Here is a 20,402-nt window from a genome sequence, read left to right on the forward strand (position 1 = left end):
AGGGATGTAAAGTAAGGCTAAGGGTTAAAGGGCAGAGGTCATAGTGGCATCATGTGATTCGTTCACAGCACAAGCCCATGCAGAACATGCAGTTAGCAACTCAGAAGCAGATGTTGTGGGACAGTGGAGGAATGTTCCGCCTCTCCTGCCTAATGGAAGTTGAGATGGATTACTGACCACTCTACTGAAAAAAGAGCTAAAAGGATGAAACCGATTGGTGTTGGCGTGTGGTGGCAGTGACGGTGGCGGTGACGGTGGGAAGGATTGTGCAAGGTACCGAACACATGCCAAGAATATTTTTTTTAGTTTAGGTAGTGAACCTGGTAATGAGTCACTAAACTGAACAACAAATACTAATTTCTATCTCATGCACAAATGATATGAAAAGAAATCCTCGGGGTGTTAGACCCTGACTCACCATTGTTACCTTTGTTCTGATCAGGTAGAGAATATCCGAATCCCATCAGGTCTGTTTTTTGCTGAATCGAGCTTTTCCACTGTGGATCGGGCAGATCGACCGCCAATTCATGGATGCTGTTGGAATGCAAGATCTGTGTGGTGGCATATGGGGTGGCCTGTGTTATTTGGCTGGAACTGTTGTAAGTGGTTTTGGTCGTGAAGTCAATGCTGCTGTAAATGGCTCCGTCTGAGAGCATCGTTGCTGTTTTATCCCCTTGGCCTGGAACTGGCGGTAGCACATCTGTGGGGAACGTAAGGAAATGAAACAATTTAATGATGCACAGGAAGCCCCAAACTATCAGGACTGAAGATGAAAAATAAACGTGTCATGCCGCACGTTTGCATTTCAGCTGAGATGGGCTTTATGAGTCAATGAAGGGTAGATGATGTACAACCATCTCCAAGCTATCAGTGTTGGTGACAGGCAGGCCTCCCGCTCGTCCTTCACGTCTCACTGCTTACCACGTCCCTTCCCCCATTTTCTGCAACCATGAATGGGAGGTTTGGGATATTTCACTACTGAAAAATGCTTTCAGTTGTGCATCCCGTTTTTCGAACCAATGAGGTTGTTAGCTCCTTACAGAAGAAATAATAAAAGCGAATCTACCAGTTATGGATTGAAAACATCTTTTTCCGCGTTACCCCCAAAGACAGAGAATATAGCTGCTGAATAGATGCAAAATTGTCCAAAATTAGACTACACAAGCCAACTAAGAGATACATTTTTCTGAAGTTCCAGCTTGCTGTTTCTCTGATTTGATTTCACAGTTCCAGTATGGAGTGGAGCGGATGGTAGGAACTTTTTTTTTCTTGGGTAACAAAAGATAATTTTCATGAATAAATCATTTTCACAATACAGCAGGATTTAACTATAGAAAAAGCAATCTGAGTGATCCGTGAGTTTAATTTATGCTACTAACTCTTAGAAGTGGAGAATTATAGTTTCAAGTTATAATACAGCAAGAGTAAAATTAAACTTTAGTAACAACACTGAATATCAATCAGTCCTTTTATCTTTTGGCGTGCTGAATTATCTTTACATGATGCATTATAATTCAGAACTGCCACCTCCCTCCCGATCTCTTATTTCTTTTTCCTTTTTTAGAAGAAAGGTACTAGATTTTTAAAAAGCCAAAACAACAAAAAAAACAATACCAGGGTGCCTGGGTGGCTCAGTTGGTTAAGCCTCTGACTCGTGATTTCAGCTCAGGTCAAGATCTTGGGATCGTGAGATCAAGAACCATGTCAGACTCTGCACTCAATGGGCATTCTGCTTGATATAGTCTTTCCCTCTCCCTCTGCTTCCCTCCCTACCCCTGCTCACACTTGCTCTCTCTCTCTAAAATAAATAAATATTTAAAAAATAAAACAACACTAAATGACATATTTTTAATCACGTAGAGTCAAAAGTGAATCTAATTATAGTATATGTTCCTTAACAATCTATGTCCTGAAAGCCATACTTCATAGGACTTGAGATGGTCAATGATTTCTTCATTATGGGAAATTTTCAACTAGTTAAAGTACTATAATATTGTAAGTAATAAACCAAATTATTTTCCTCCTAAAACCAATTTATCATGACAAGAAAATGCAGAAAGTGAAACTTAGTCAAAATATCCTCAAACTTTTAGGTTTGATGATACCCAATTGTATGTAAAATAAAGATTCATAAAAAAATATTAATTTTGCTTTTGCATTTTACAAAAGCTCAAATGTCTTCTTTAGCAATAGAAAGACATTTATAATCCATTTTGCACACTGCATAATTTAGATCTTTCTAAAGTCTGGAATTCTAACTCGCTTTATAAGTAAGTGGATACACACTTTATTGAAGTAAATATTTTAAGTGCATATCAGTGAAATTATTGAAGATATTCAAATATATAGTATTTCACAAAATTGTACAAGCAAGTAAAATTGGTTTTAGATTTCAGAATCCCATAACTCCTTTTTGGCCCTTTTTGCTTTTACCTATAAACTACTTAGAAAATTGGAACTTTAAAACTTTAAAATTGCCTGGGTGGCTCAGTGGGTTAAAACCTCTGCCTTCAGCTCTGGTCATGATCCCAGGGTCCTAGGATCAAACCCCACATCGGGCTCTCTGCTCAGCAGGGAGCCTGCTTCCTCCTCTCTCTCTGCCTGCCTCTCTGCCTACTTGTGATCTCTATCTGTCAAATAAATAAATAAAATCTTTTTTTAAAAAAAGAAAGAAAATTGGATAATGAAAAAGTATACTTCATCCTCAAATGTCAATATCATTTGCATTCTCAAAAGCATTTAATATTTAGTAGTATGTCAGAATTATGAAAACAGATCCTTCACTCTGGGGAAATTTTCAGAATTTTGTTTCTGCCACATCTACCATCTTGCACTGATAATATTAACTGGATAGACATGTGTGTCCAGCACAGGTCCCAACTTCCCAACACCTTGAACTTGAGGCCTTCTAAAATGTTCAGTTTAGATTGGGAGCCACTTAATCTGTGAGCTTTTGAAATGGTTGCATGTTTAGATGTTTAAAAATGGAAAAAAGTTGTCCGAGGACCTAATCCTACAGAATGTTATCCTGCAACAACTGAGGTTACAGCACTAGAAATAGAATCTGTCTCTCCCCGCTGGATGAAATTAGCCAGGCTTCAAGTCGAAGTGCTTCTATATTGATGTGGGGGCTGCCTATGTCCTCCAGCTATCATTGGATCACTCCTCCATTTTTGGAAAATAAATTGAATTATATCCAAACGTTGAAATATTAGAAGATTCTACAGGAATATCTGGATGTGGGGAATCCTCCTATAATATCAGATGGTTTGGAACTCGGAGCCAGCTCTCCTCCAACAGCCTGGACCTGAATAGCTGCTGCCATCTTTAGGCAGGACCTTCTAGTTCCCACTTCCCACTGTCCACATCTACCTTTCCTTAGTGCTTTGGGCTGACTGGCACTTGTTGATATTTGAGTTTAAACCTCTGAATTACAGACACCCTTCCCTCCAAAAAGAACTACTCATGATTCATTTTGCAGTTTTCAGCACCAGAGTGATCCGTGCATTTATTTCTTTTGCCTAATATACTTGAATGAATGACTATCACCTGTAACATATCGTAAGACACTTAAGAAGAGGAACATACAGGATTTATGTCTGGATTTCCATAATTCCTCACCTAGTGTTTTGCAGAGGGTAAGTACTTGCCGAATGATTAAATGAATCTTTTATAGCTTGTAATGACAAAAGGCAGACTTATGCAATAATTAGTAACTTTATTATTCAAAATACTATTTTCATTACATTTAAACATGTATTAGTATTCCATTCTTGAAAGGGAAATGTCAGTATCCACAATAATTCTTTTAAGTGACTGTAGTTACACAATCATACACGTGAATCCCACCTAGAGGACTGCAGAACAGTGTAGATAAAGGAACCGAGGCTTTACAATGTGTTAGATCTGCCTTCTACACCTAGATCTCAAGTTATTCATTTCAATAAACCTTAGTTTCTTGGCCTTTAAAATATAAATATGATTATCTATTATTTATGTTATGTTTATTATGCCAGTGAGATGAAATATAATGTACAAAAAAAGCCTACCTATATCTGGTGCATAGTAAATGCTTACAATGCCTATCACACTGAAAAGAAATATGGTAAGCCTTGCAAAAACCTTGTCTTGGCCTTGATGTTCCCCCGTGAACTATTTCATATCGTAAAACTGTGGTGGATATTGAAGAAAAATCTTTAAAAATCTAGAAATGTACCCTTTGGCTAAATTAGACTGAGACATTTTAGATGTTAGTGTAGCCCACTAGAAACTGAAAAATAAAACCAAAACAAAATATTTTCCCCAACTTTAGGCATTCATTTCTTGATGTAAAGAGAATGGTGTACTAATCAAATACAAATACAGCCAGTAAAAGACTGATCTAATCCTTGATTGATGAAAGCCTTCAGAACAGAATTTCTATTGACAAAATCATTCTGGGTACCATAGAGGGGAGTGTTCCACTCTCCTGGTGAGGAGATGCTCAGGTATAGAACCTATCCACGATAAAGCTCAGAGTTTGGTCATGGGGGAAGGCAGCCACTTTCAGAGGTTCTAGACAAATAAGAATCTTAAACAGGTTCTGGACAAATAAGAATAAGAATCTTAAACAGGTGATTACAGAGGGCAAGCAAAAAGCTGAGGAGTCATACAACTTTTTTTGTTTGTTTGTTTTCTCATTTACTATACTGATGTCTGCTGGCCACTGCTTGTATGTCAAGCTTTGTGTTAAACCTGAATGTGTTATTATCCATTTAATCCTCATTACACACCTATGATGGGGGAAATGTTATTTTCTGTATTTTATTTGGAGATTGGGAGAGAGTGCCCTTCCTTCAAGTTGGTATTGACAAAATGAAGACTTAAGCGATAGTTAGTAGCTTTATTATTTGAAATACTATTTTAATTATATTCAAACACTCATTGGGATTCCACCCATAAAGAAAAAAATGCCAGTGTCCATGATTATTCTTCTAAGTCAGTCTATTTCTACACTTATGCCTGTGAAATTCACCACTGAGGCTTATAATAGGTTAGCCAAGCCCTGGGTCTCCTCCATCGTTAATACCACCCAGAGGTGTAGAAACCCTCTAGCAGATTCAGCCATACTTTTGTGCATTATACCACTGCTCTCCTAATTAATCTTCCCATTTTCTACTCGAACTCCATTCCCCACCTGGCAGTGGTCTGGATGACTTAACTCTGTACTTAGATTCTGGTGTTCTCCTCTTACAAATCCTTTGGTGCCTTCTGACTACCTTCTGGACAAAGTTTAAAATCGTTGTATATTTTAGAAGGCCCTCTATTATCTGTCCCTCTGGATTTTTTTTTTTTTTTTTTTTACCACCTCTGCTGCCTCATACTTTATACTCATTAGGAAATTCATTCATTTCTCAAACAGGTCAATGCCTCTCTTCTTTCTAGACCTTAAGATACAGACATTTCTTCACACACTTTTTCCACAATTCTGACTAATCTCTACCTTCTCTTCGGATATCAACTTAAATGACACTCCATTCATAAAACTTTCTTATTCCCAACAGGCAGCTTTTTCATGTTAGGCACTGGCAAAGCAGCGCTAGTCCATTTACTGTTTGCACAAGTTTCTGCCAATGGAAAACTCACCTATTTTTGCCAAACTAATCACTGGGACCACAGACTTCTCCAGTCCCACCTTTCTCTAAATCGATCATTTTCCTATTGAATGGATGAAAAAGTGGCAGTGGGGAGGCTGTAATTATTTATAGCAGGTCAAATTTTGTTTCTACAGAGAGAACCCTAGTACCAAATTTTGGAGACCTTAGTATATCAGCTACCTAGTACCTCTTCGTTCTTTATTTGGGGTACAAATTATCAATGGTAGAACTACATTTAAGTTCTGCTTCAACATGTGGTCACATTTATTTATGCGTCTAATCTCTATAGCATACATCCTATGAGGTTAAGGACATCTCTCTTTATGTTGATATTTTATTTTTATTGTGTGCCATAATGCCAGGTACATAGGACATAGTTAATAAATACATGTTGAATGACATGTAGAGAACAGAAATGACTAGTCCAAAATCATAAGCCCTACTTGGCAGCATAGTTTCTGATTTTACTAATCTTGTGCTAACAGTCCTAAAACCAAACTGTATTATGACTATTTGCCATCTTGGTTAGTAATGACTTCCTTAAAGCTTAGTCTTACGCAAGGTAATATAGACACAATGGTCTTACATAAAATATTTAGTGAATATAGAGCACTGTTAGTACATGTGCTTTAGTAATTTTAATTGTGGAAGAAAATACTCTCTAGTATGTATTTTTTAAAACATTTAGGAAAGCCAAGAAAACAGATAACAGAGTTTTGAATGCACAACTTACCTCCACGTCCAAAATTCCCAATCTCATTTGGGCCACTATTGCTGTTGTTTACTGGCAAGCTTGTGGCTGGCCATGAATCAGCAAGCCATGGGTAACTGGGATCCCCAGCATTTAGAAGACCAGGACGGCTGAAACAGAAATTAAAAGGAAATCAATCGGTGGAGCTCAATGAGAGATTTGGACACCTGTCTCCTGCACTAAAATAGATGAAAGAATTTAAGAAGATTTTAATTCACTTCCAATTAAAAAGTGTAGGTTCTCAAGAATTAAGGAACTTCTGCAGTTCATTAAGACTATATATAGCCTGTCAGTGGAAGCAGAAGCATCCTGCCTGGGATTTTGCTGACATCCAAATGAATTCTGTTGTCTGCCTTGAAACTGGTGGGAATTGGTAACACAGCAGGATCCCGAAACAAGGTTTGATGATAAATTGGCACCTCAAGGGAACAATTGCTCAGGGTGACTGCTCGGCATCAGCCATCTCCAGGACTTTGGGCTATTGCTTCTTCCATTTCTACAGCCCCCATATTTATCTGTCCCCTGTAGGCTATAACACCTGTTATGAGCCCTTGTGCTTGATTTAGAGGCAAAGAACTTGAAGGAAATTAATGAACAGTATTTATATTGTTCCATCAATAGCACATTTCCAAATTCTCTAAGTTGTGAGATATTAGGGGTATACTAAAGATTTTAAGGTAATTAACGATTCACTGTGATCTGATCCAGCATGTGAGTATAATCGATGAGAAAAACTTCCTTACATCATATTGAATAAAGAATTCCCATTTTTGATATAAAAGATGGGACTCTGATTCCTTTCCAGATTATTAGCATATTTACAAAGAAATAGCAACATCTATAATCATTGCACTTTATTTTTGATAGACTGTTTCTATGAAATCCCTAAGAGAAACATGTGTTTCTATGGCAACTACAATAAGATCCAACTGCTTACTTGCTACATGCACTAGCTCTCATTAGACCTAATCTCTTTTTGCTAAAATATTGATTAAATGGGAGATTGGAAGTTATTACCAGAGCCTAATTACAATCTCCATATTGGCAAAGGGGAAATAGATGAGGATATATGGGTTTGTTATCAGCTTTTATCAATTTCAATTGAGTATCCAAAGTTGTGGAATCCAGTCCTATCAATCTACAGCCTATTCATCATCCATGAATCATTTACTTTGTGATCGATTATGTGTAATTGTTCACTCACAGCAATTTAGTGAGAGCCAATAAGGAGTCTTAAACAACAGCAACTTCATTTGCTAATGTCTAATTAATGCAATAAACATCCTGCTAACAAATGAACACATTCCTTGTGATATTTACTACTAATTTCTTCAGGGGCATCTGGGAGATATGAAACATCTGGACTTGATTCCTCTAAAGTGCACAACAGATAGATCATTAAACCTTGTGGTAAGCCATTTAATTCCTCCTAGAATTCTCAGACTTATAAGTGATTGTTTATTACAATAATAGCCTCTTACTATAGTTTCTCCAGTCCTGATTAAAAATAATAATAAAAAAGAATCTCCTTAGCATACCTCCCATTGCTCATTAGTCCTCCATCGCCTCTTTGAAATGTAACTGTTAAAAAAAAGAAAGACACACACACACACACACACAAGTAGTCAATATTAATTACGATTAATACCAACTACATATTGGTCCTTAGTTTAGAGCTGAGGCCTCTGGGAATTTTAACAAAATATAATTAACATAATTGTACAGAGAATAAGAAGCCGTGGTTTGGCCCAGGGCAAAGCTATCATTTGCTCCAACTTTAATAAGACATTTAAAAATACTTCAAGCCAAATGTATGGTTAAGTCAAAAGGGCAATTTGTGTTTGGATATCAAAAACTGTTACAATTGGTAGATATAGTGTCATTGGAAGGTCAACATGCATTAATGGGGGATTATCAAATCGTGATTTTTAATCTTAGTATGTGGGTATCCTAATTAGAAAGCACAACATAAAATGCACATAACAGAAACTGAAACGGAATAGTTCAAACAGGTAATAACATCCTGCCAGTGGAAAAGAGACACAGGTACTGATTGATGACGTAGTCCTCATCATCACAGATCCTTTTAGGGATACCATTAAATCACTATGAGTTGAACAACTACAATTACAGTAGACATAAAGTATAATTAATAGAGAATAATGTGTTGAGTGTTTTGTTTTATCATCCAACCTTCCCCCAAAATGAAATTTTCAAATACTTGATGCTGAATATATTCAAATTATATGTAATAATTGCAAAAACGTAAGTCCTTTATAAAACTCTGGAACTTCTTAGTCATATCAACAATCATTCCATAGAGCTATACCTGGAGAAGACCTCTCTCTTGACACTAGATTCCATTCCGCAAAGCTATTAACATTTAAAAAGTGGGTTTCAAGGATTGGCCAAAGAACATAAATATCAGTGTGGATCCATCATTTCTTATCCAAAATCTTTGTAGCCTAATATATTTTGAATTCAAAATGTTTCAGATCTCAGAAAGGTAATACAGTGCATACTATGGAGAGGATCCAAGTCAGCAACTCTATTCAAAGTTATTTAATGTGTTCACAATAAAATATAATAAAATCATGATTGGTGGGATAGAGTCTATGATAGTTCCACATTAGCATGGATCAAATTTTGCCACTCAGTGAGTTAACTAGAACTTTGGTGTTTAGAAGTTCACGGACTGCAAAATTGCAATTCTGACTAAAATAAATACAGATCAGAGAAACCAATTCCTGGGGATGAAGGAAAAAAAACTTCTGGTTATAGGGCGGGGGAAGGAGGTTGGGAGGGGAAGGGTAAAATAGTTCATGGGGATTAAGGAGTACACTTGCTGTGATGAGGCCCGAAACACAAAAAAAGCTAAACAAAACAAAAAATTAAGAAAAAAAAATTGTACAGATGTGAATCCAACGTGTCTTTTTTTTTCTTTTAAAGATTTTATTTATTTATTTGAGAAAGAGAGAAAGAGAAAATGCACCCAAGCAGGGGGAAGCACAGAGGGAGAGGCAGGCTCCTGGCTGAGCAGAGGGCCTGATGCAGGACTCGACTCCAGGACCCTGAGATCGTGACTTGAGCCGAAGGCAGACACCCAACGACTGAGTCACCCAGGTTTCCCCAACATGTCTTATCTTTGGAAAATACTGATTATATTTACCATGATTTCCTAATGAGTAAAAAGTACAGAAAAAAATTAAAAGAAAGTTTTATGAACTGATTCATATTTTAAATAGAAGATATATTGTTACTTAAAGTATACATATAATAAATACTTTTTAATTTGAATAATCTCTCCATAATTCATCTATTCCTCAAATTTTTACTATGAAATATGATAGCTCTTTAAATTTTGTAAATTTACATATGCAATTCCCCACTCCCTTCCCTAAGATCATTTAATGACACATCTCTCATGACATCATAATTAGGTGATAGGATCATGATTCCCAGGGTCTATCAGGAGGTAGTGCTTTGAGGAACAACTGGTTGGCACCTGAAGTGTACTTCCTTATCAATTTTTCAGGCGCCATCTCAAATTCATTATAAAACAATTCTGACATATCCTTTGTATCTGCCCAGGACTGGCTATGGACAGTTCCTCAGAGAAGATGAAAGAATACTGATCGCAACTCTGCTTCCTGACAAGCTTGCTTAAGTGACAGGAATCAAGAATCAGCAGTGGTCCATACCACTTCGGGTCCCATTAATAACTACTTTTAACAACAACAAAAGAAGAATTAATCTAAAACAATTAATTTAAAAAAATCGAGCACTAGAGCGATTAAATAAAGCCCTGATTAGGGGGAAAAATATGCACACAAAATGTGAAAACAGTACAGCTAATTAGCTTTCCATCCGATGTGACTTTCTAGTTATGTGGTTTTTTAATGGACTATCAAGTGATTGTTTTACTCTACTAAGAGAGTTAAGATAATGTTGTGAATATCATTTTGAATATGCAAATAAGCAGGCACTGATGGGCTACACCTCAAAATGTGCTACTTAGAAGATAGGTGGAAAGAAGCTAAGTATTTCTCCTAATTTAGATGCGCTTTCATCCCCACTCGAACTTTCCATTATTGCTAGTAAGTGATATAGAGAAAAGGAGGGCAACTGAAGCTGAGGCACAAAAATTGAGTTGCACTTAACTTTTACATACTAACCAATGGTAAATTATTCATAAAATGTAAATTTTAGAGGTGTCTGGGTGGTCCAGTTGGTTAAGCATCTGACTCTTGGTTTTGGCTCAGATTATGATCTCAGAGTCATGAGATCAAGCCCTGCATCATGTTCCGGGCTCGGTGAGGAGTCTGCTTTCAGATTCTCTCTCTCCTTCTCCCTCTGTCCCTCCCACTTGTACTCTCTCTCTCTCTCTCTGTGGGGATTCAGAGTGCCTAGATAGATAAGATTTAAGTGAAATATGGCTCCCGAGGTGAGACCAATTGAAAAGAAAAGGAGGAGTGCCTTCAGCTCTGGGTTTTCTTTCAAGTTTCTGAGCTGAAAACAGCCAGATTTTTATTGTGGCTCAACGCTCTCATTTAGGGTGTAAATATTTAACTTAGATGAAAAACACTCTTAACTTATGGTCACATATTCATCATTCCCTTAGCCCACACACACGACACAAACACTGCTTGCTTTGTTTGCATCATGCATTGCCTCATATGTATATGTCTTGATTATTGAAGCCTAACATTCCTTTCTGTTTTTCTGTTCCTACTTGATGTATTGATAAGACCTGCAATTAAAGGGGAGACTGAGTCTGGCTTGGGACCTTTTGCCATTAGAGAGTCTGGTCCCCTCGCTCTCTCCTAGGTGTCTGGACTAAAAAAAGTAATCTTTTCATTTGGTACCTCAGGGTTTGCTAGCCAAACCTAGCACTCTCTCTAAAATAAATAAATGAATATTTTTTTTAAGTGTAAAATTTAAACTTATAAGGCAACACTCAAAATCTTATCAGATGGCATCCAAATGGCCATCAAGCGGTTGAAATGATGCTCCACATCACTAATCATTAGGAAAATAAAAATCAAAATTACAATGGATGCTACCTCGCACCCACTAAGATGCCTACTATGCAAGACAGAATAATAAGTGTTGGCAAGGATGTAGAAAAATGGGAACTCTGGTGCACTGCTGTTGGAATATAAAATGGTGAACCCATAGTGGAAAATAGTTAACAGTATGGTGGTTCCTCAAAAATTAAAAATATAAAATTATCATATGATCTAGAAATTCCACTTCTGAGTATATACCCAAAAGCATTGAAAGCTAGGTCTCAAAGAATTAAAGTAGTGTTATTCACAATAGCTAAAACCTGAAAGCAATCTAAATGACCATAAATGGATGAATGGACAAGAAAAATGTTGTGTATACATACAATACAGCTATATGAAAGAAGAGAATTCTGACATACGCTAAACTTGAGGATATCATGTTCAGTGATATGTCAGTCATAAAAGGCAAGTACTATATGATTCCACCAATATGAGGTAGATGGAGTGGTCAAAATCATAGAGACAGAGAGTAGAACGGTGGTTGCTAGGGGTTGGAGAAGTGGGGAGATGGGTGTTATTGTTTACAGGGTATACAATTTCAATTTAGAAGATGAAAAGAGTTCTGGAGATGGATGATGGTGATAATAGCACAACATTCTGAATGTATTTAATGACACCAATCTGTACATCTGAAAATAGGATAGTACATTTTATGTTACGTGCATTTTAACACAATAGAAAACTGGGAAAATACAATCAGGATTAATTTACAGACATGTTAGAATATGGACACTATGCTAAGGGTCATATTTACCAACTAAGAATTACATACTATGAGTAAAATGCTTTTAAATTTCAAAGCACCTACGACATATCCAGTTTCTCTCTGTGTTACAATCATCATTAAAATCTGTTTTCAAACCTTTCTAGACTGCTTTTGGCAAAATATTCCATAATGACACTTATCTTTGTACCTCTACATACCAACTGTACAGAGGCAAAAATGAACAGTACATTATGTAAATACATGATCAACTTAAAATGGTCCATAGACAGAATTTGGTATACATGAAAATTCTCCATTTTGTATGCTTCCATGACAAAAGAAAACCTAAAAACCAAAACTAATCAAACAAAAAACAACTCTTATCATAGTATTGATTTATTGTCTTCGGAAAACAAGGGGAAAAAGGATGAATATTCAAGTTTCCCTTTTATTCCATGCTCCAAACAGATTTGTTCCATTTTGAAAAGTAGACCAAAAGTAACTGGGTCGTATTAGACCACAAGATGAAAAGTAGACAAGAAATAAGGACAAGCAATTAGAATGAGTAAAATAGAAGTCACATATGGTGTTTTGATGAGCATTTCTCTTCCCTCCCCTCTTTCCTCCCTTCCTTCCTTCTATCCTTCCTTCCTCTTTCTTTCAGTCTTTCTTTTTGTGTAGAAATAAAATAAGATAAAATAAATTCCACAGCAAATTGAAAGCTGTTTGAGGTAGCTTTCATTTCAAAGAAATGTTGAACTTCCTTGAATTTAAAAGCAAGAGGGATGGAAGGAGAGGTTGTTGGACAATTTTGCTCTAGTCATGATTTTTATAATCACAGCGTAATAACTTTGTGCTTAACAGAGATAAGTTTGAAAGAAGTGTGAATCTTTACCAGGAAGGAGTCCCTGCTAGTATCTAAAGTTAAGAACTTTCAGGGCACAACATACAGAAGTTTTTACTGAAAACTCACTGGATAGTGCTAACGTATCTAAAAAGTTCTACAGATACCACAACCTGAAGTGTTTAAGAATGGCATTAAATATTTTGAATTTATTGCAATATTTATAAAGGATATGAAGTAAAGAGATTTTGCAAGTTACATCATACAGAATGTACCTCTACTATTATCTGACAGGATTAATCCTAATCTCATGCCTGCTAGAACTGAGGGGGAAGGGAAATATAGTGGTGTGGTAAATTGACATTTTGAGGTAAGGAAGCTTTCACAGTGCCTATCTCTAGAAGGCCACATTTTCCTACTCCAAATGGAAACTTTAATGTTGCTAGCCAAGCCTCCTTTCCTTTCCTGATAAGCTATTTCTCAAAAATGAATGTAGATTAATCCTCTTTTAATAAGCATTAACACAGCCCAGATAATCAGAGTATAAAAATTCCATCAAATCTTTTAGCTGTCTTTGAATAGTTTTGTCAAATAATTTCTATTTCACCAATGGTTTTTAAAGCCTATGCAAGAAGTGTTTAGCACTTCATAATTTGCTCACTCATTAAACTTTATATTTACTGAGTTTCACAGAATCTGTTATTCTCAAAGGTAATACTCATAAACTATCACTCACCCCTTTACAAGTGAATATATATATATATATATATATATATATATATATATACACACTTTCATTACAAAGTTGACAAATGAACAATTGTGAATAACAAAGTGAACAACGTAAGTTTGAAAAGAGTCATGTAACCTTTGTGAGGATTATAAAATGGATATACATGAACACTCATATTATCTATATAATATAGCTACATAGAATCCTGAGAGCTCCATAATTTTTACCCATACTTATGTTATTCATTTATCTATTCACAAACACTGTTAACACATGTGATCAAACATTTACTCTAGATTCAAAAATCACCTAATGGTCTCTGTATCTCCTGCCCAAATCTTTGTACCATTCATTTGATGCTACAACTCGGGTGTTGAATTATTCAAGCAGCCAGGAACCTCACATGCGGTGACAAGAAGACTGTTAGTGCTCAATGGAGAAGAAGATAAATAACATTGTATAATGCTCAATGAAAGTATAAAATCATTTCACCCAGAATATGAGATATAAGGATTCCTTTTTTTGTCACAGCTGCCCTTCTTTGCACCATGTGCAAAGATGTGGCACGTGATTGTGCCTGAAGAATTTAAATAAAAAATAATTAGGAAAAAAAAATTGAATAAGAAATTCGTGTGTAATATTGCCCTGGGGAAATCTCCACTATCTGCTGTGTAAAGAAGCAATATAGGTTCAAGCCAAATTCTCCTTTCAGATCATTTTTTTCAAGATTTATTTATTTATGAGAGAGCAAGCAAAAGAGAGAGCACGTGTCGGGGAGAGGGGGAGAGAGAGAGGTAAAAACAGACTCTGCACTGAGAAGGAAGCCCAACATGGGCTCTATCCCAGGACCCTGGGATCATGACCTGAGCCAAAGGCAGATGCTTAACCCACTGAGGCACCCAGGTACCCCGCACAGATCACTTAAATATGTAAGTTTGCATTTGATTCTTGATAGTTGTTTTTATAATGTAAGGTGTCATTCCACTAGTGTCTTATGTTAAATATGTTTAAATCCTCTGATATATAAGAAAATATCAATACCTAGTAGCACCTTTTTTCTTCCTTCTAGACATTCAAATATAATTATCCACATGACAGAGAGCCAAAGACTAGCTGTAATAAAAGTCAGTGAGTTTTCCTGCACAGAGTGAGTGGAAGGCATCTTGCTGAGAGTTAGAATCTCTACCCTGAAATATATTTACATATCTTCCCACTAGTTAAAATCTTCCCTGTTCTACCTCTAGTGGTTAAGAAGAGATTTGGAATGAAGTAGGAAAAAGGGAGTGCTGAAATCAAATTTTACCTGCTTTATAATTCTACTTAGAGTCAGCCAAGCTTTATTAAAGTGCATATATATATCTACATATAGATATATATATGTGAATTGCATCAGATATATATGTATATCTTAATATACGTAAATTTCATATATATACTGTCTAAGTATAATCTAAGAGCAAAATTGGGGTTTGAAATAAATGAAGTATCTTACGTTATAAACTTAATCTAAATATTTATCCCAAAGTAGATTTTTTGTTTATTTAGGAAAAAAAACTACCAATGCTCTGATGAATTAACAATAAAGTCTGGACACCATAGAGACATTACCATGCAGTGAAAAAGTGAAAATATTAGTCTTTTTACTTTGTGAGTAAAATCACATTGTCTCCATGCTTATAAAATTTATAAGATTCCCACAGAATTGTTATGATAACCAAAATATAAACAGAACCAGTACAAATAGAGTATATTCTCCATAATTTTTACAACACACTTCAAAGAAAGAAAAAAATAGCCCTGTATGAAATCTCTGTGCTCTTAAATAGATCATTAGCTCATGCATAAAATATCAGAAATTTGAACCTATGATATATACTCCACTAATCCTTCATATTTAAAAATCCCCTTTTTAAAAGGTTGTATAAGGACAAGAACATGAACATTTTAACAGGTGGAAGATAGGATATATATGGAGGGAAATGTGTAAAAAAATTTACCAAGGCAGATATGCAATGCTAGGTACCTATGGTTTGGATTTTCATTTGCTTCTCACCTAGAAGAGAACAGCAGTTGCTAGAAGGCAAATTACTAGATGAAGGTGAATCCATTCTGAGAGTCAGCCATCTATCAATTAAGTATAAAGGTTTTGAAAGGCTGCTCTCTGGCTTGGCCTTACTCCAAAATATCTGAAGGGCATAGCACCTTCTGAGTTAGGAGTTTCTCTACAAGCAGATGGATATCAATCATGATGAGAAATGATAATAGGAAATGTACTATACTTGTCAAGCTCAAAGACCAATAGATATTTTCAAATTAAATGCATAGGTTTGCAAAAAACTGCCATTAGGAAAAAAAAAAAGGAAAAGAAAAAAGAAATCTGTCTGACATAATTTTACTAAAAGCACAAACCTACTAGTTATGCGAACTATGTTATTTATAGGAGTGAGCACATGAGTGTGGAAGATAAAAATGCAACACCTCAAATATGGATATCCTAGAACTCTGCATTGAAACTAGAGCAGTCAATCTTCTATTATTTTCATTGAAATCAAGAAAAGGGATAAACACTAACTAGACAATGAATTAAATTAGTTCTTCCCTATGATTTACATGATTCATACGTATGTCACAGAGATGAACTGTAACATGACGATTGATTTAACAGATGGATTGATGAAAATGCCTACAAGGAATGAAGGTAGATCAGTGGATTGCAGACCAAGAAGGTACATTAAAGTATCATGAATGTTCAAAACTCTGACACTAGTTACTGCCTAGCACCTCTTGCTGGAAAGAACCCCTCAATGATGTGGGGATACAGCAGTCAAATGACACAGCCCAAGGAAGAAGCCACCAGCAATCAGTGAGACATGAGGAAGGCAGAATGACTGCAAGTCACAAAGCATGGAATCCCCTTTTCAATGGATGCACTGTCCTGCTTTCTCTAGTCATGGAAATTTACTCTAATGGTTAATAATCACCTTAATTTTCACAAGATATGGACATTAGCTGCAATGCTATAAAGAAAGATTATATGTAAATGCTGTCAAATCACAAGCAAGAGAACCAAGTGGGTGCTATCCCCTTCTATTTTGCACTATTTAGATATTATCAGTGGCTAAGAAGCCTAAAGGCTAGAGCAGCTTATAAGCTTAATAAACTATAAGGCTTCTATCAGAATCAGTTATTAAGACATTTATAAACATTTAAACTTAAAGTTAAAACTGGAGATAGAAGATTGAATAAACTGTGTCAAAAAATTCTGAAGTGTTTGTAGGATGATGTGAAATTAAAATTGTTCCCTTGTAAATTTTAGAAAGTGTGAAATATTGTGAGACAATGTATTTTTATGATTGGCATTGTTAGAAGAAACACTTAAAATGAATTGCAATTAAAGTTGCTATTGAACATAGCTTCAATACTGAGTTCATTCTTTAAATCACCGACTTGGTAATTCTACCCCCTCTCCTGTCTCCTTCTCTGCCTCGGAAATGTTTTGAGGGCCACAGTTTTTGACATCCTTGAAATTCTATCACAGATTCTAAGAAGAAAACATTTTTGCAAACATCTAGGCTCTCCTTTTCCTTCTTCTGCTTCTTTTCCTTCTCCTTTTTCTCCTTTCTAAAAGGCTGATTGGTCACCCTGAAATAGATAGACTAGACTAGTAAATCACTTAATTCATGCTTCATCAGTCTTATTAATTCTGATGAGATTTTTTTTCCTTGTTTTTATTTGCCATCTGGGACAGTTCCTATTGTAATCTACATCTTGAAATACTAAAAGCTATATTTCAAATATTTTCTTCCTGAGCATGTTAGAAATGATCTTGCCTAAATCCACCTCTTAGATAATGGGTTCACGGCATGCAGTCTGTGTGTGTGAGTGTGTGTGTGTGTGTGCGCGCACACATGTGTGTGTTTTGAAGAACTAGTTGAGAAAAAATGGTCACACATTTATCCGTGTGCGGTCTTGTTATGCTTCATTGGAGATACAGCAAAAAGCTTGCCTTATAGTCATAATGTGATATGGTGAAAAGAAATACATTAAAGCACGTTTATACTTACATTTTACAGAGCAGGTGTTTAAAACAAGACAAAACATCCATCCATTCGTTCGTTCATTCACTTACTCATTATTCAGTCCCATTCCCTCTCTTTCATTTCATCACATTCCTAAAAACAGGAGATTTTCTTAGCTAGAAATAGTCTCTTACCAGCATAGTTACTGAGTCCCTTTCTCTTCTTTCTTCGCCAATACAACCAGATGCTAAAACCCATCAAAATTACCCAGCAGGCACCACCAATACCAGCTATAAAGGCTGGCTGCTTCACAACATCAGTGATTTGCTCAGTAATACTGTTATTGTTTTCAGTAATGACAACTTCATTACGTCCCCCTGTGGAAGAAATAGTAGTTTTAGTAAACATTATTATGATGGTAAGCACGGGAATACAACATGGTATGCCAAAGACACAGAAAATTAGAAAATTCCTACGAAGGCAGGTAATATTTGTGCTCTGAGCACATCACAATTATTGATAAGTATATTTCATAAGTTTCAGAAGAAGAATCAAATTATGAGCCTAAACTGTGATTAAGAACATGGCTCCCTTATGTTTTGGTTTACTATGAATAGATTCAGAAATGCTTCTTGATTTATTGCCTTATAAATAAGTACTAAAATAAGTGCTAGGGTGCAAAATAACAGCAACTTTTCTTTAGTTAGGTAAAGTATGTTTTAATGTAGTCTCATTAAAATAAAAAAAGCAACTGCAACATGCATAAAATTTGCAAATTGTCTTTCCTCTATAGCACTGCATCAATTCAACTGTTCATGGCTTAAAAATATGTCATTTAATATTGTCCTTAATAGTCTAACAAAGATCTTATTTTGATCAAACACCCTTTAATTTTTGGGGATGTATTAAAACTACTATATAAAGCAATGACAATTATGTACTTCATAGAGACCAGTATCTATAATTTATATATATGTATATACAAAAAGGTACATTAAAACTAAACTAATTTGAAAATCTGCTTGAAAGTTGAATAAAAAAGACAACTTTAATACTAATTCTAAGGTCTATGTTACTAAAATAAATATTTAAATCTGGACTAATACTACTCTAGAAATAGTCATGATTTTGGCAGTTTAGACCTTTCAGAGATAATTAAGAAAATCTTAATCCACATTTTAAAATAGGTTAAAACTTATGGAATTGTAGTATCACTGAAAAGCAAGGATTTAGGTGTGTATTTAAAAGATTAAGATATTTAAACACTGGAAATTAAGTGATTTGTAGTGTCAATATCATATCCTATTAGTTACAAATCAAAGACTTGAAAAATAAATTGAAATCAAAATGTAAGTGGCAAATTTCAGCATATCACACCACATGTATGACGTTCATTATTTTAGTTATTATGGCATTACAACATAGTAGAAAGAACATGGTCTTTGAAGTTTCCTGTTTGGATATCATCTCTTCCACTTACCAACTTAAATAAGCAATAACCTTAGGTAAGGGACTTAATCTTTTCAAGTACCTGTTTCTGTTAGTTGGCAACAGCACCATTTCAAATATTTGGAAGTATTAGTTAAGATGATGTATGTAAAGAGGCTGATAAGGACATAGTAGTTTATGACTCCAAATTATGACCCAAGAATGGGTAAGGGTTACTTTAAGAGCCACTCAAGGACCTTCAGGGATGTAAGTTATAAATTGCCTAGATGTGAGAGTCTTGAAAACCACAGATGACTTGTTTGCCAGTTTCTCCTTTCTTCCAGGTCAGAAATTTAGCCAACATAGCCTAGACTCACTTGTACTTAAATGCAGCAAAGTGACTGTTACAATACTGCATAGGCATGTTATGTATACCGCCTTATAGTCATAATGTGATATGGTGAAAAGAAATACATTAAAGCACGTTTATACTTACATTTTACAGAGCAGGTGTTTAAAACAAGACAGACCTGACCCACACACTACTGTGACAATACTTGACATTCTCCCTCTTTGCTAATGTTAAATAGAAAAAAGGGGTCTTTGGAGCATTCTGACCCCTGTAAGAGAATCCAGAGCTATTGGTTGGAAGGATCGAAGTTCCCTAAATGACTGTGTGGAGGAGAAACCCTAACCTCCATTCCGCCAATCTATATCAGATGGGACTATGAATAAGGAAAAAGAAACTTTTATTTTGTTAAGCCAATCAGTATATAGGCTTTTTTGTTATAGCTGTTAGCATTTTTCTTATACATACTTATATTCCATTTCTGAAATATCTCGTGTTAAATTCCAAATGTAAAACCCAGATTCACTTATGTAATAACCTGCTTAATCTTCCCAATCTATCTGTCCTTAGTTATTATATACATAAACTTAGACAAAAATATATTTAAAATGAACTCATATTTTCAATATGAGACATACACATACCTGCTGATTTTTTTTTAAAGATTTTATTTATTTATTTGACAGAGACAGATCACAAGTAGGCAGAAAGGCAGGCAGAGAGAGAGAGAGAGAGAGGAGGAAGCAGGCTCCCCGCTGAGCAGAGAGCCTGATGCGGGGATCGATCCCAGGACCCTGGGATCACGACCCGAGCCGAAGGCAGAGGCTTAACCCACTGAGCCACCCAGGCGCCCCATACCTGCTGATT

General features: G+C 35.7%; 1 protein-coding gene across 1 annotated transcript in view; it reads right to left on the reverse strand.

Annotated features, from left to right (window-relative positions):
- LOC111148368 (roundabout guidance receptor 2) overlaps nucleotides 1-20,402 on the reverse strand; it is a 583,098-nt gene that overhangs the window by 44,623 nt on the left and 518,073 nt on the right. Inside the window, exons 18-21 of the mRNA XM_022504872.1 lie at nucleotides 17,953-18,135; nucleotides 7,926-7,968; nucleotides 6,370-6,497; nucleotides 419-700 (exon numbers count right to left, since the gene is read on the reverse strand). Coding sequence (XP_022360580.1) covers nucleotides 419-700; nucleotides 6,370-6,497; nucleotides 7,926-7,968; nucleotides 17,953-18,135 — 636 coding nt within the window. The remainder of the gene's footprint in view (nucleotides 1-418; nucleotides 701-6,369; nucleotides 6,498-7,925; nucleotides 7,969-17,952; nucleotides 18,136-20,402) is intronic.

Source organism: Enhydra lutris, unplaced genomic scaffold (genome assembly GCF_002288905.1).
Source record: "Enhydra lutris kenyoni isolate GAN:26980312 unplaced genomic scaffold, ASM228890v2 scaffoldscaffold2, whole genome shotgun sequence".
Taxonomy (NCBI): domain Eukaryota; kingdom Metazoa; phylum Chordata; class Mammalia; order Carnivora; family Mustelidae; genus Enhydra; species Enhydra lutris.